Below are 12,923 nucleotides of genomic sequence, written 5' to 3' on the forward strand. Positions count from 1 at the left end.
TAATAGATGTAACCCTTAACTGCCCAGCAACCCTTTCTATGTCCAGTGTGTGGTAGTAGACATTATCATGCACAAAGGACATATCTATATATTACAGTCTTCTAGATTCTAGTTATATGTACACAAGCAATGAAATATTAGCAAACTTGTGATACTGAAGAGGACACAGAGACTGCAAAGTGATACAGCACTAATGTCTGAATTGAAAAGATAATACAGGGTTTTTACCAATTACTTTATTTGGTGATCGGACTCTGCCACCGGATTGTTGTATTTTCAACTCCCAGAAGTCGATGGGGAGCTGGTAGATCCACAACACACAATGCTGCTTCTGCGTGAATGACCCCTAATAATCCATCAATCCTACCCAGATGCAGACTCTGCCAATATACTTGAAGCCAAGCAAACATGTCATTATACTAATGTGCCCTCACTACGGGCAATGCAGTTGGTATCTGCGGAGCTGACCAACGAAACTGAACCGTGAAAGCTTTGCCATTTGTCATTCATTTACTGGTTTCTACAACACGGACATCCTGCACTCCCCATGATCAATAGTATGATTGACCTCAAGCTCACATATTCTCTCACTGATTAATTAATTTCTAGGTCAAAAGCCAGTCTGTGACAAGTCACCCCAAGCTACAATACACTGTTTGACAGTATGGAAGAGCGGGCAGTTAGTCTTCCACTGGTGTCAGAGATATATTGTCATGCATGCTCACTGGAACCAATCTCTTGCACTGCTAACGATTAGCCGCCCTAACAGACTGGTAATATAGTAAATAAGAAAGTCCTTACCTTTGGTGCAGATCCCATGCCTGCTGCAGTTCAGCGGGCCACAGTCCAGGATGCTGCAGGCAGCCCCACTCCAGGAGCCAGAGCAGCGGCACTCGCCAAGTACGCAGTCGCCATGGCCACTGCAGTCTGCAGGGCTGCAGACTGGCTCATGGACGCACAGCACCGTCGAGATGTTTCGGGCACAGCGCCACATATTGTTCTCAACACTGCAGAGACGTGAAACAATGAGATGTTTTTAGCAGATAAAATTTGCACCTTTTACCAGGACTTGTGTAGCTGCTGTACTTAATTCCACTAAACAAATACTGATGTGCAACTCTTCACAAATCATACACGGACGTTTCTGGATTGTACATGTGCGCATTTTTATGAATTAGGCACTGACCAGGTCGCATCTGCCAAATTCAGGAGAGCTTAGAGACCAGCGAAGCACTAGTATTAAGTCGTGTATTTTAACAAACTGACTGGAGAAAAAAGTAGTAAAATGCCAATAATTGCCATTTTTATGTATGTTTATTTGCCTCTCTTATACATCATTCTGCTCAGTCAAATGATATACACGGGATCTTCCCTACACACATTTGTCACTTTCATGGACACACACTCACACACGTAATCAATAGCAGTCATTAAATTCATAGCGATTGGGACTTTTCATCGCTGCACTGATCAAACGAATAAGTACAAAGCATTTCACAGCAGTCTCAGGACATTAAGATTAGGTCACAGACCAGTCCCTGGGTTTAAAATAAGAATCCGGGGAATTACTCCCTTGTAATGGAGGACATGCAATCTTGTCACAATTTCGAATTCCTAAACTACTGAAATGATTTTCTTTAGAACACTACGAGGAGAAATTGCTTGCTAAGATATCTTTGGGTTACCTTGAAAATCTGATAACTGAAAATAGTCCTTTTTTCAACTGGTGTTTTGAGTTGTACATTCCATAATGGTATTATCACCAAAGGAAAAAAAACTCAAACTCAAGAGCCACGTGCCCCACTATTGTATTCACTGTTTGTCAACCACAACAATCTAGTTTTGGTAAAAGTGTAGTAACAAATTGTGGCAGAACATTTCTAACAACTGAATTAAGTCGTGCTTGATTAGGATGCATTCAGGCTTTCCACAGTGAGCCACAAGATACTGGAAGCTGCCAATTTTCCTAGAATGCTGACCAAGACCAGTCGTAAACTGGCCCCAATCCAATCCAAGTTTTGTGGAACTGAGACATGTATTTAAAATATGCAAGGTATTTCACTCTACAGCTTGCAGCCATATCACTGCTGGTAATCATGTACATCGACAATTTAGTTACATAAGATCAAAGTTTCAGGGGTATGTAAAGTTTACTGCAAGTACAGGAACAATTCAACAGAAAGACATGAGACAGGAAAAGAACACGAGGTTTTAGAAGAAAACAGTAAAATATAATGGGACATAAATAGCACCAAGTAAATCGTATATGTACTTGGGACCACGGTCCACTAGATATCGGAAATAAAACTCCCACATGCAAATTATTCCTATATGGGGGCTTATTTACCAAGGCCCTTATTGAATTCCTTTAAAATGCATGTAATTCCTATGTTCGATTTAAGGCAACACTGGACTCAGGGCGCCAGGAGGTCACAGGGAACAGATTGAAAAATAGAAGCTTAACAACACTGAAGGTAAATCTCTTAGAAACATTTTTTAATACGTGGTAGAAAACCACATGCAATAGTACTCTTAGAACCTGGTATCACTGCAGCAAGTCCACTGGCAAACATGAGAAATGTTGATCGACAGTGGATTCACTTCAATGTTAGAGGAATTATGACCAATTTTGTATATTACTTAGTGGGTTATCGATGTAAATAATTTGGTATTTTTTCACTGAGTATGTTAATGTTGTTTTAGGAATCGGAAGTCTGTTTTTAATTTTGATTGTAGTTTTTAGGAGGTCCTAAATTAAGCTGAACTTGAACTTCAACCTAGGAAACTGATCTGTATTTGTGAGGAAGAGGTGGGTGGGGAATGGAAGGGCAGTTAGAAGATTGGCTTCTTATTTATTATTATTTGTTTGTCTTTTACTCCCTCTCGATTAATTCGCTCCACCCTCAAATTACCTTGAGGCACTAATGGCTTTGCTTTGTTACTTTAAAATATCTGTTGGGATGAACGCCCTTAGCATAGTTTGAAAAAGCTGTTCCAGTCTGCCCTCTTCGTTTTTTTCTGACTAGCCCGGTTTCCTCCAGTAAACCCAACAATCGTAGAAGTCAGCTTGAAGGCGCTCCATCCTTTTCTTTGTTTGTCATCTGAACTCCGCTCTCCAAAGGACAACCAAAGTGAACCACCCACATTTTTGACTAAGGGTGGTTCTTGTTCCCTCAAAACAGGCTGATGACAGCTGCAACGATTAGTAACCCAGGGATAAAGGGCTTTTATACATAGCCCTAGAAGAATATCTACCAGCTCTCATTTGTTAAATATCTCTCCAGTTCTCGTAATTGGTGTTCCTATTCTTCTTCTAGTGTGACATGGGGAAGCAGTGGGTATGTGATATCTGGGGCTTACTATAACTTAGTGAATGGTGGGGTCTATTTGCTGCCTGTGTCCTGGTAGAGATGCTTGTCTGCATGTGAACCTGCACAATAACCCTTCTTCCACATCTGGTGGGAGACTTGTTCCAACACATTCTTTTTGTTAGAACAAATCTCCCTGTACTCAACTGAAACCCACACCTTCCACTTTCTGTGCTCAACTGAAACCCACACCTTCCACTTTCTGTGCTCAACTGAAACCCACACCTCCACTTCCAACTGGTATGTCCAGGGACGCCTTGCTCCAGAAGATAACCACGGATCCCAATGAATTAGTAAATTGTACTTGTTTGTACCTGCAGGATTCTCTATGCACCACTCCAGAGGAAACTTTGTCCAAGAGCTGAACCTCTGTTGGGGTGCTACTCCTCCTTCACTCATGGTAGAAGTCTCAGTTCGCGCTTGAAGCTTTCCTGTGCCAAAAGGAAATACAGGGATGCTGTCTGTCTGCAAGGAGGAGCAGGACTGTCCTGATGCCAAGGGATCTGCAGAAGGCTATACAGGAGGATCTCCAGATGTGCACGAGGCCTCCACATTGGACAAAGGCAACATCATGAGCCAAAAAAGCCCTGCAGTCCAGCTGTGGTCAGGTCAGGTGTTCAATACTGCAGCCTTATAGCCAGCCGAATTCGACTACACCAGCTATTAAACGCTCACTCCAGCATTAAAGGCCTGAGCTGAAGGCGGGGGCCTTTAACAAGGGAGTGGGCATTTAATGGCTGGTATAGCCCGCTACAGTGAGCTATTGGGCTAGTAGAACATTCCGCCCCCATCAGGTTGAAATCCCTCTCTTGCTCCGAAGCCTTTGTTTCACAGCTCTTGCTGTCAATGTTCTACAGCTAACAGCGCATGCATGGCCGTGACTGTTATCTTTTGAACATTCACAGCAAGAGCTCTGAAAGGGGGCTGAAGTCAGCCCCTCGTTCTCCCAGGGTTCAGCTAAATTGTTTTTTTCTCATTGAGCCAAGCCAGGGAGATCCAGGAGCTGAATAGGATTCCCCCTACCTCCTTTCAAGGCTCAAGGGATTCTGTTAGCTCTGGGAGGAGGGGCAAAGCAAGAAGGCTCCAGTGTGCCATGCACCACAGCCTCTGCCTTTTGCTTTCCCTTGCCCACACCATATATTTGGAAAGACAGAGGCTATAGATTAGAACATTGAAATGTTGAGAGCAGTGGGCCTATATCAGTTTATATAGATCACTGCTGCTACAGAGTCTTCAAATGAGCTCTCAACATTCCAAAGTTCTAATCTTATTCCTAACTCTTTTTCAGAACTTCAACTATCAGTATTGCTAGTAGGGAAATGTGTTTCCCCCATTTGAATGATGAAACTTGGTATATCAACCTATGATAAATTCATGTCACAAGCCCTGAAAGATGAGCCTTGTGAAGAATTGTTTTAACATATTCACATTGTCAAAGGTAATCTGTACAGTGCATCTTCAACTACTCTGAGAAAGGCCAAAAACCTAGGACCACTATAATCACCACTTGGATCATCACTTGAGCTAACAATTACACTGCAAGTTAATCAAATGGCTAAATAAAGCTTCCACATAACGCAATGCCTTTAACAAATTTCCCCATGCTGGCAAAAATGACAATATATCATTGCATTGGTACTCTCTCATCCTGAATGCACCACTGGAGACTCCCTGTTAATACTTTGGAAACTACAGGGAATCCAAAATGTGTCACAGCCTATTAATGCAGATCCATATCACATCTACTCACAATTTCTTGCACTGGCCCTTAAAAGCGAAGTGGATCCACTTTAAAGCTGTGAGCACCACTAACGAACCAATCAATGGGAATGGTTCAATCTTCCATCAGCAAAAACTCCTCATCTAATGGTCACACAACACTTCTGCCCTCAATGCACACTCCACTACTGACTGAGCCTCCCTTCCAAAAGACATGAGCTGCAAGAAACATTTTCCCCACCAACTCAGCCAAAGTCTGGAACTCCATGCCGGTTAGAATAAGAAAAAATTGATAACTATCTCCAGTTCCAATGACTCTTTCTATTAGAGTTCCAATGGCTCTTTCTATCAGGGTATGAAATACACAAATTGATAAATATGTATGTATGGCTGAGTTTCCTCTCACAATCTCCACAACAAAACATGTTTATGCGCTGCACCCCATGCAGCACCGTGTTAAACCATGCCTCTGAACATCCTGCACTTCAACCAACATCACTCACATAGTTCACACTTCATCCAACACTGCACTTCAAAAAAGAATGCCCAGAAACTGGTGGAAACCTGAGCACTCTGCGGCGTCAGAGCAGGTAGCACCACAAAAATTCTGCAATACAAAATAACACAACCAACAATAGCCAGTTATGTAAAGGTGGTTTGTTGTTGTCCAAATGGGTTTCCTCAAGTAATCTGTATAAAACATTAATTTAGGTCCAGATGTAAATTTTGAAGGAGAGGGAACTCCATTGCAATGGTGACCGAGTTCCCTCCCAGCCAACACAGTGGTCTGCCAGCCAGATTTAAATGCGGGTAGACCATAGGTTTGGCTACGGTGGTGACTACTCAGTCACTGCAGTAACCAAACTTCTTGAACAGCCCGACCAAGTAAGGGCTGTAGGAGAATTTGCTATGTCTGGCCGCCTAATTAGGATGAGCGGACATATAGCTGTTTTTTTTACTGCTCATCACCGTCAGGCCGATCCTCGTGATAAGGGACAGTTAAAAACAAAAAATGCCTCCCTCACCATGTGCGTGGCTTCCATGGTGAAGGGGGCATTATCTTTTTTTATTTTAAAAAAGAAAATCCCATTTCAGGATTTTCTTTTTGAAAATTAAAAAAGGCAGTTTTGTGCAAGGCTCCGTCATATTGATGGAGCCCTGCAAACTGCTTGAAGCATTGCCGTGATGGCATTTAATGGCTATGTTTTAGACATGACTGCCTGCGTGGCGTTCAGTTCTAATTCTGACAGGCGGCATCTCCATCAGCGCGATGGAGTAGTTTACTCTGTCGTCCTGGCAGAGAGATGGGCCTCCCACCAGTATATAAATCCGGCCCTTAGTTCTGTGGTTCTTTTGTGTTACAGTGAACCCAAAGAGGGGAACATGTAAGGACCTTTCTCAAGATCAGTGCATATCATAACAGCAATAAAAAGAACCTTTGCGGGTCTCATGAATGCTGTATTAAAACAAGCAGAAATTAATGTTTTTGGTAACTGACACATTTAAGTGCTACTGCGTCTGTTCTAGACATCAGAGAACCTCGCTATCAAGAGTGCTCCTTGCACTTCCATTTGACACACACACTGAAAACAGTCACAAGTGATTGAACCTCTCCCGGTGACATCACAGGCACTGGCCTCCATAGCGGAGTCTGAATGGTCACAGCAGCTACAGCACCATCACGTGGCCACTGAAAACAAAAGGCACATTTAGTTTCACAGCTAACACTAAGTAAAGTGAAGGACAAACAAGGGTGGGAAGCGCTCTTGTAACCACCTGAGGGCAGAACCAGCACGTGAACATATTCAAAGGGTTACACTGGGACAAAACACATTTGGAGAGTTGCATCGTCAGTCATATTTCTTAAAATAACAAGTCGACACCAACAAAGGGTGAATGTTATGTTAACATTTCTTGGGATGTTCTACTGACAGCACCAGGGCAGTTGCTCAGTGCTGCAGGCACTAGTTTGACTATTAAACTGATGGCAGAAGAAACGAAAGTTCTGCGTATTTTGAACAGCACAAATGAGTTTATATAACAATTTAAATGCTGCAAGATCCTCTTGATTTTTTAATACTGGGTGAGATTTGAGCCACACAATGAAGGCCTTGAGCACACAACATAAAGCTCCTAACTACTGAAATCTGAAGTCACCCTTTCCTAGCTCAATGAGGAGTTCTTAATGAGAAATAATTTCAGAATCGAAGTCGAAGAAAGACGATGTCTTTGCCAGGTAGTGTTCTGTGGACCAAATAAAATGACTTGCATTTAGGCACTCCGTGACCGGGAGCCTGTTCAGGCTCTTTACAGCCGCTGACAAATCAAACATGCTGCTAGATCTGAATATGCTAAAGTTTACAGTTCAAACAGTTGACAATTTACAAATCTTCACTAACTTAACAGTCAAGGCGTGAAATCACGGCCACTGATTTGACTTTTTTATACGAGAGTCAGAAACTAACATTTTCATGAGCAAATCTAATTGACAGAAATCACCACTCCTACTTCAGAGTTGCTCCTTCATTGACAGCTTATAACCCGAAATCAGACTCAAGTTCTGAGCTTCAGCAAGAAACTGCCCAGATAATTCTGGCCACACTTTCTTTGGCTGCATTTCTTGAAATGCACTGATCACCATGATGTTAGTCTAGCTGGAGTAGCGGACTAGCAAACCTTTGTCTTTTTTCATATGAAGGAAATAATAATCAACCCGCACTCCCTGGCACAGTTGCAAAAGCGTATGGCTCAAGGTTTAAGTATGACCATCAGAAAGTGCAAGTAAAGGGAGTGGGGAAGGGCACTCACTAGGGGAATGCCAACAATTTACAAGATTGGAATTAAACATACATGTCCCAAGACTGACTCATAGGATCTTCCAGTAAGGAATAACTTGAACCATGTGAGAACCATATATGCCAATGCAAAAGTCAGTCAATGTCTGAAGAAGAATGTAATGACAATGTAGAGTGCCAACAAGTCTAACAAACACAGAACTCAAACACCACCCTCACCAGCCTCACACCATCATTATTTGCCGAGGTCAGAATATGATGAGTAGCGTGTTGGAAACTAAATTCTGCTAGCTTGTGGTTTAGGATGATATGATCTTCGCTACATAACCAAACTGTGCTGTTAATATCTGCTCTCACAGCTTAGAAAGATAAGGTGAATTAGGATTGGGCTTGCAGTTATAGCCATATCCGTAGTATTCGATTGGGTGTTTTTAAACACAGGTGTGACAATACAGTGTTTAGGCTCATAGTGAACAAGACATATCGCTGTTGTTAAAACTGGAGTGAAATCAAGTACTAGTAACATTGGATTCTCTTTATTTGGCAGATATCTAATGGGAAACCTGATGTATTACATCTCTTGTTATGGCAATGATAGCTGTGTTAAAACTCAGCAAATCAAAATGCACTACTGACTGTTTGAGGTGATGCTTTGCAGTCTGATGACCTAAAAGTCTCCAATAGTGAAAATACTGGGTGGTAAATAATTCCCTATTAAGGCAAATGGGGATGCATGATCGACTGCATGCGTGGGGGTAACCCCTCAAGTGCTCTAAATTCCACAGCTCTGTCCTGCCCAAGGTTTGTATATTGTGATGTGTAATGTCCCATTAGTGGTGCTGACGTTGTTGCTACATTAGGCCTTAAGTTATAATTTATCTCAAAAGTACATACCAGTGATCAGATGGGTAGCTAGCAAGTGTGCCATTCACCACTAGAGTCGCTGACCCACCGCCATCCAAGTTTATGGCATTCACAACTCCTTGCGTCTTTAAGAATTCAGCTACTTCCCAGATGTTAAGGCTGCAAAATCAATTAATAATTTAGTTACAAGAGGAAAAGACGGGCATGCAGAGGATAGTGACTACATTACAGACTCAAAAGAGAGAGAGAATATATTGCCTCATCCTCTGTAGTGCACATTTTTAACAATCTCATGAGTGCCGATTTGTTTCAGCCAATTATAATCAGCCATTTCAGGAGGGTCAATGTGGGCCAGAAAGACCATGTACCAGGTTTGGAGGGATGGGGGAAATGTTTATCAACCCAGTTCCATCTGCTCCCTGTGGATTAATGGGGGCTAGTGCAGGTCTAAGGACTTCTTTGGCATAGATAATGTGCACCAACATAAGCCTAAGATTTGAAAATATGGATTAACGTTTGTCTTTTAGCTCAGTGGGGGAAATTGTGTGGCAGACTTGTTCTTCAAATCCTTCAACTTGGGCCAGGACGGATCATTTGGCTCCCTGAGGGGGTACAATGTGGGGGGTGTCCAGATCTACCAACACCTTCAAGTAGGATACTATGGTCAGTCCAGTTCCTAAACTCCAGGAGGAACAATACAAGCGCTCTGGTCTTCAGTTCTGGTTCTTATGTAATGTGCTTTAGGTCTTTGCCAGAAAGTGGAGGATGAGGGGGGTGCAACCCATGTGCTGTACTAACATGTCCGGACTAAGCACAAATTGTCCCAGAGAGCTGCTGCATGATCTAAATGTACCAGTGCTATGTAACAGTGAAGCTGCATAAAACAAAGTCTCACCCCCTTGCATCAGTCTGGCCATCCACGTGGAATAATATGAGCCGCCCGTGCCTATCATGGCCAACTGCAGTTCTCGCTGACGCCACACTGATAAACCGGTCAAAGTTCCCTGAGAAAGAAAGCAAATATATTACACATGAAAACACATGGACAAGCCTCCCTATGAGATCTGCACTGTATGAGAGGTGTGAGGCTCTCAGTTCAGTACCCAAGGGCCATATGGCTCTCTTCTCAGTATGCCAGGGCCATGAGCCCCTCTGCTCAGTATCTGAAGGGCAAGGGCCTCTCTGCTCAGCATCTGAAGGGCATGAATCTCTCTTCACATTATCCGAGTAGCGTGGGACTCTCTGCTCAAGATATGCGGGATGAGGCCTTTGTTCATTCATTAATTAGGATGGTGACCTCTGCTCAGTATCCAACGGGCAAAGGTTTCCCTGCTCAATGTCTGATGGGCACGGATCTCTGTTGAGTAACTAGTGGGTATGGATCTCCTCGTTACTCAAGCCGCTTTGACCTCTCTTCTCAGTGTCTGAGGGACGTGGGTCTCTCTACTCAGTACCCTAAAAGTATGTCACTCCCCGTCAGTACCTAATGAATGTGCGTCTCTCAGCTCAGTGTCTGATGGTCATAGGTATCACTTCTCAGAATGCAGAGGGGATTGGTCTCTGCTCAGTATCTGCAGGGAACAGGTATCTCTGCTCAGCATGGAGGGGTGTGTGATTCTCTATGATCAGTATCCACACTTTTTCCAGTATCTGAAGTTTTCAGTTCTCTCTGTCTATGTCGAATAGGAGTTGGGTTTACTGTGCAATTTTCTCTGGCTGTGAGGCTATACGCCCTTTATCTGAAGAGTGTATCATGGCATGGGGGTCGTTGTCTTTGTTTTGGGTCAAAATAGCTACACATAAAATGGAGAAGAAAGTCCACACTAATGTTCCATATTTACAGTAAAGGTACGAGGAGGAATACGACGAGGAAAATCGTATTTAAAATTACACTACCTCATAACATTTTTTACCGTATTCAATATATATATATATATATATATATATATATATATATATAGAGAGAGAGAGAGAGTGTGTGTGTTTTTTTTTAATTTTAGCTATTTAGGTTTTAGTGCATTTTCCCACATCATAGTAGTAGTAAACATAGACGATCACACAACACCACAGAGAGCTCATAAGACAAAGAATAACTGTCTAGAACCGTGGTTCTCAACCTTTTGACTTCTGTGGACCCCCACTTTATCAGTACTGGAACCCGGGGACCGCCACGGATTCATTACTGGAATCGAGGGACACCTCCTCCTCCCCCCCCCCCAATGAGTCATTACTGAAAGCAGTTGCGGACCCCCTTGAGGAGGCTTCATGGATCCCCAGGGGTCCCCCGACCACATGTTGGGAACCACTGGTCTACAACATATGATGAGTTAGTATACACGAACATGACTCCTCAAATCAATATGTTGGTATCTCGAACAGTGCAATTGCATAAAACACAGGTTTTATTGAATGAGGTTTCTTTGCCCAGCCCCTTGTTTGCAGATGAAAACAATCAGGGAATGCTGATTGGTTCAAAAGCCAACGTGTGTTTTCCGCCCCTCTTTGGCACGCAGGCCTGGGGTGTTTTCAAGGCTTAGAAACAATCATTATCAACATGTGTCAAAAGGTTATCGAATAACGAGTGCTTGTAGGTAGGTGCATAAAATATGTGGGTACCCTTGCTGCGCTACGCAAGTCCAAGCAGAGGTTCGAACATGATGCCTTGCTGTGACCAGCTTCAGTCTGAAAGATGAATCCGAAAAACGTAGTTTACTGGGCAAGGCTACAGCGTATTTCAGGTCAGGGGAAGCTGAATTCGGTTGGTCACAGAGGGGCGAAACATTTGTGCATTAGACACAAATGAAATGAACTGTAGAGTAATATTTTCATATGCTAAACCATAACATGTCCAGGGCAGTTACTCTTTGTCTAACGGTTTCTGTGTTCTGCAACTGTCCATGTTTACAGAAGACTTATCAAATCTGATCCCAGGTTACCTTTGAAGTACTGAGGCAAGGTGTACTACAGGGCAGAAATAAACCATGATTGATTGGAGACCTGTTCTACACATGGGGGTCACAGAAGGTCAGTAAGGATGGCATGGGTCCCTTCTAATGCTACATTTCTAGCAGTCTTTGGCAAGCTGATTTTTTTTACCTGTTGCTTGAGTTGCATCACATTCTGCTTTCTTGCTTTCCTCTATGTAGATCTCACCATCCCGGAGAAGCCAAACTACTCCGCTCACCAGCTGTACAAAGGGATTAACTTCATCCATAACCTCTTCTTCCGACAGGTAGCTGAAAAACAACCAGTGTATATAATGGATTCACGAAAGCAAAGATGCACTATGATGTATATTCTTAGACACAATCTGCACTCAAAGCTATGCATCAGCTGGTAATTAAATTATGAAACGTTGCCAAGTGACACTGCCAATGGCTGGAAAACTTTCACCAGGGCATCCCAAAAAACAAGAGACTAGCTGCATCCAATATGAGAGGCATTCTGAATACTGAGAGGCTGCCTTAGCCTGCAGGGGCCCAAAAGACGTCCTATATCCTCAATGGTGTCCACTTTTTCAAGGTTTTTCATTGTGTTAAAGGGCCTCCTTTATCCTAAGAGAACACCATCTCCTGGTTGCCCTTCTGCCTTAATTGGAGCATCCTGTGTCCTGAGGGGTCAGAAGCAGGGAAGACAGAAGCATGAGGAGGGAACAGTCTAATTCAAAGTTTAGAGGAAGTTTAAAAGTGGAACCCTCCTGTCCAGTGTAGCCACCTGGAAGTTAGGGAAAGGGGTATGAGAGTCAGAGCGTCAGCCATCAGACTAAGCCATGGCTGTCCAAGAATTATCTGAACGATGAGCTGACAAAAATTACTAGGGGTGGGATTTATGAAGAGAATTTTCAGAAAGGATTTACTAAGGGAGGGTAACATGGAGTATAACTGAAGTTGGTTGGGTAGCAGAAGAGGTGTGGGGTGTAGGTACTACTTCACCTGGCAGCCAGACTTGTGTTAGGTGCTTAAATCCACTCGAAAATCCATCTCACTGTTATGTTTAAGACACAATATTTATGTATGCATACATGACTATATCCCTTTCAGTCAGTAAGGAAAAGACAACACATCCCACAAATGAAGCAAACTTAAACTTTAAATTAGAACATAACACTCAGAAAACTATCCAGCAGCATGACTGCTTTCTACCAGACCAAGACCACATTACACTGGGAAATCTCCCC

The 12,923-nt window shown here is 42.9% G+C and overlaps 1 protein-coding gene across 2 annotated transcripts in view; it reads right to left on the reverse strand.

Moving 5' to 3' along the window:
* NAGPA (N-acetylglucosamine-1-phosphodiester alpha-N-acetylglucosaminidase) overlaps nucleotides 1-12,923 on the reverse strand; it is a 131,395-nt gene that overhangs the window by 35,347 nt on the left and 83,125 nt on the right. For both annotated transcript variants that reach the window (XM_069226097.1, XM_069226096.1), the window contains 4 exons: nucleotides 11,843-11,982; nucleotides 9,642-9,750; nucleotides 8,777-8,905; nucleotides 802-1,007 (listed from right to left, as the gene is read on the reverse strand). In XM_069226097.1, the coding sequence (XP_069082198.1) occupies nucleotides 802-1,007; nucleotides 8,777-8,905; nucleotides 9,642-9,750; nucleotides 11,843-11,982 (584 nt within the window). The remainder of the gene's footprint in view (nucleotides 1-801; nucleotides 1,008-8,776; nucleotides 8,906-9,641; nucleotides 9,751-11,842; nucleotides 11,983-12,923) is intronic.

This window comes from Pleurodeles waltl, chromosome 3_1 (assembly GCF_031143425.1).
Source record: "Pleurodeles waltl isolate 20211129_DDA chromosome 3_1, aPleWal1.hap1.20221129, whole genome shotgun sequence".
Lineage (NCBI taxonomy): Eukaryota > Metazoa > Chordata > Amphibia > Caudata > Salamandridae > Pleurodeles > Pleurodeles waltl.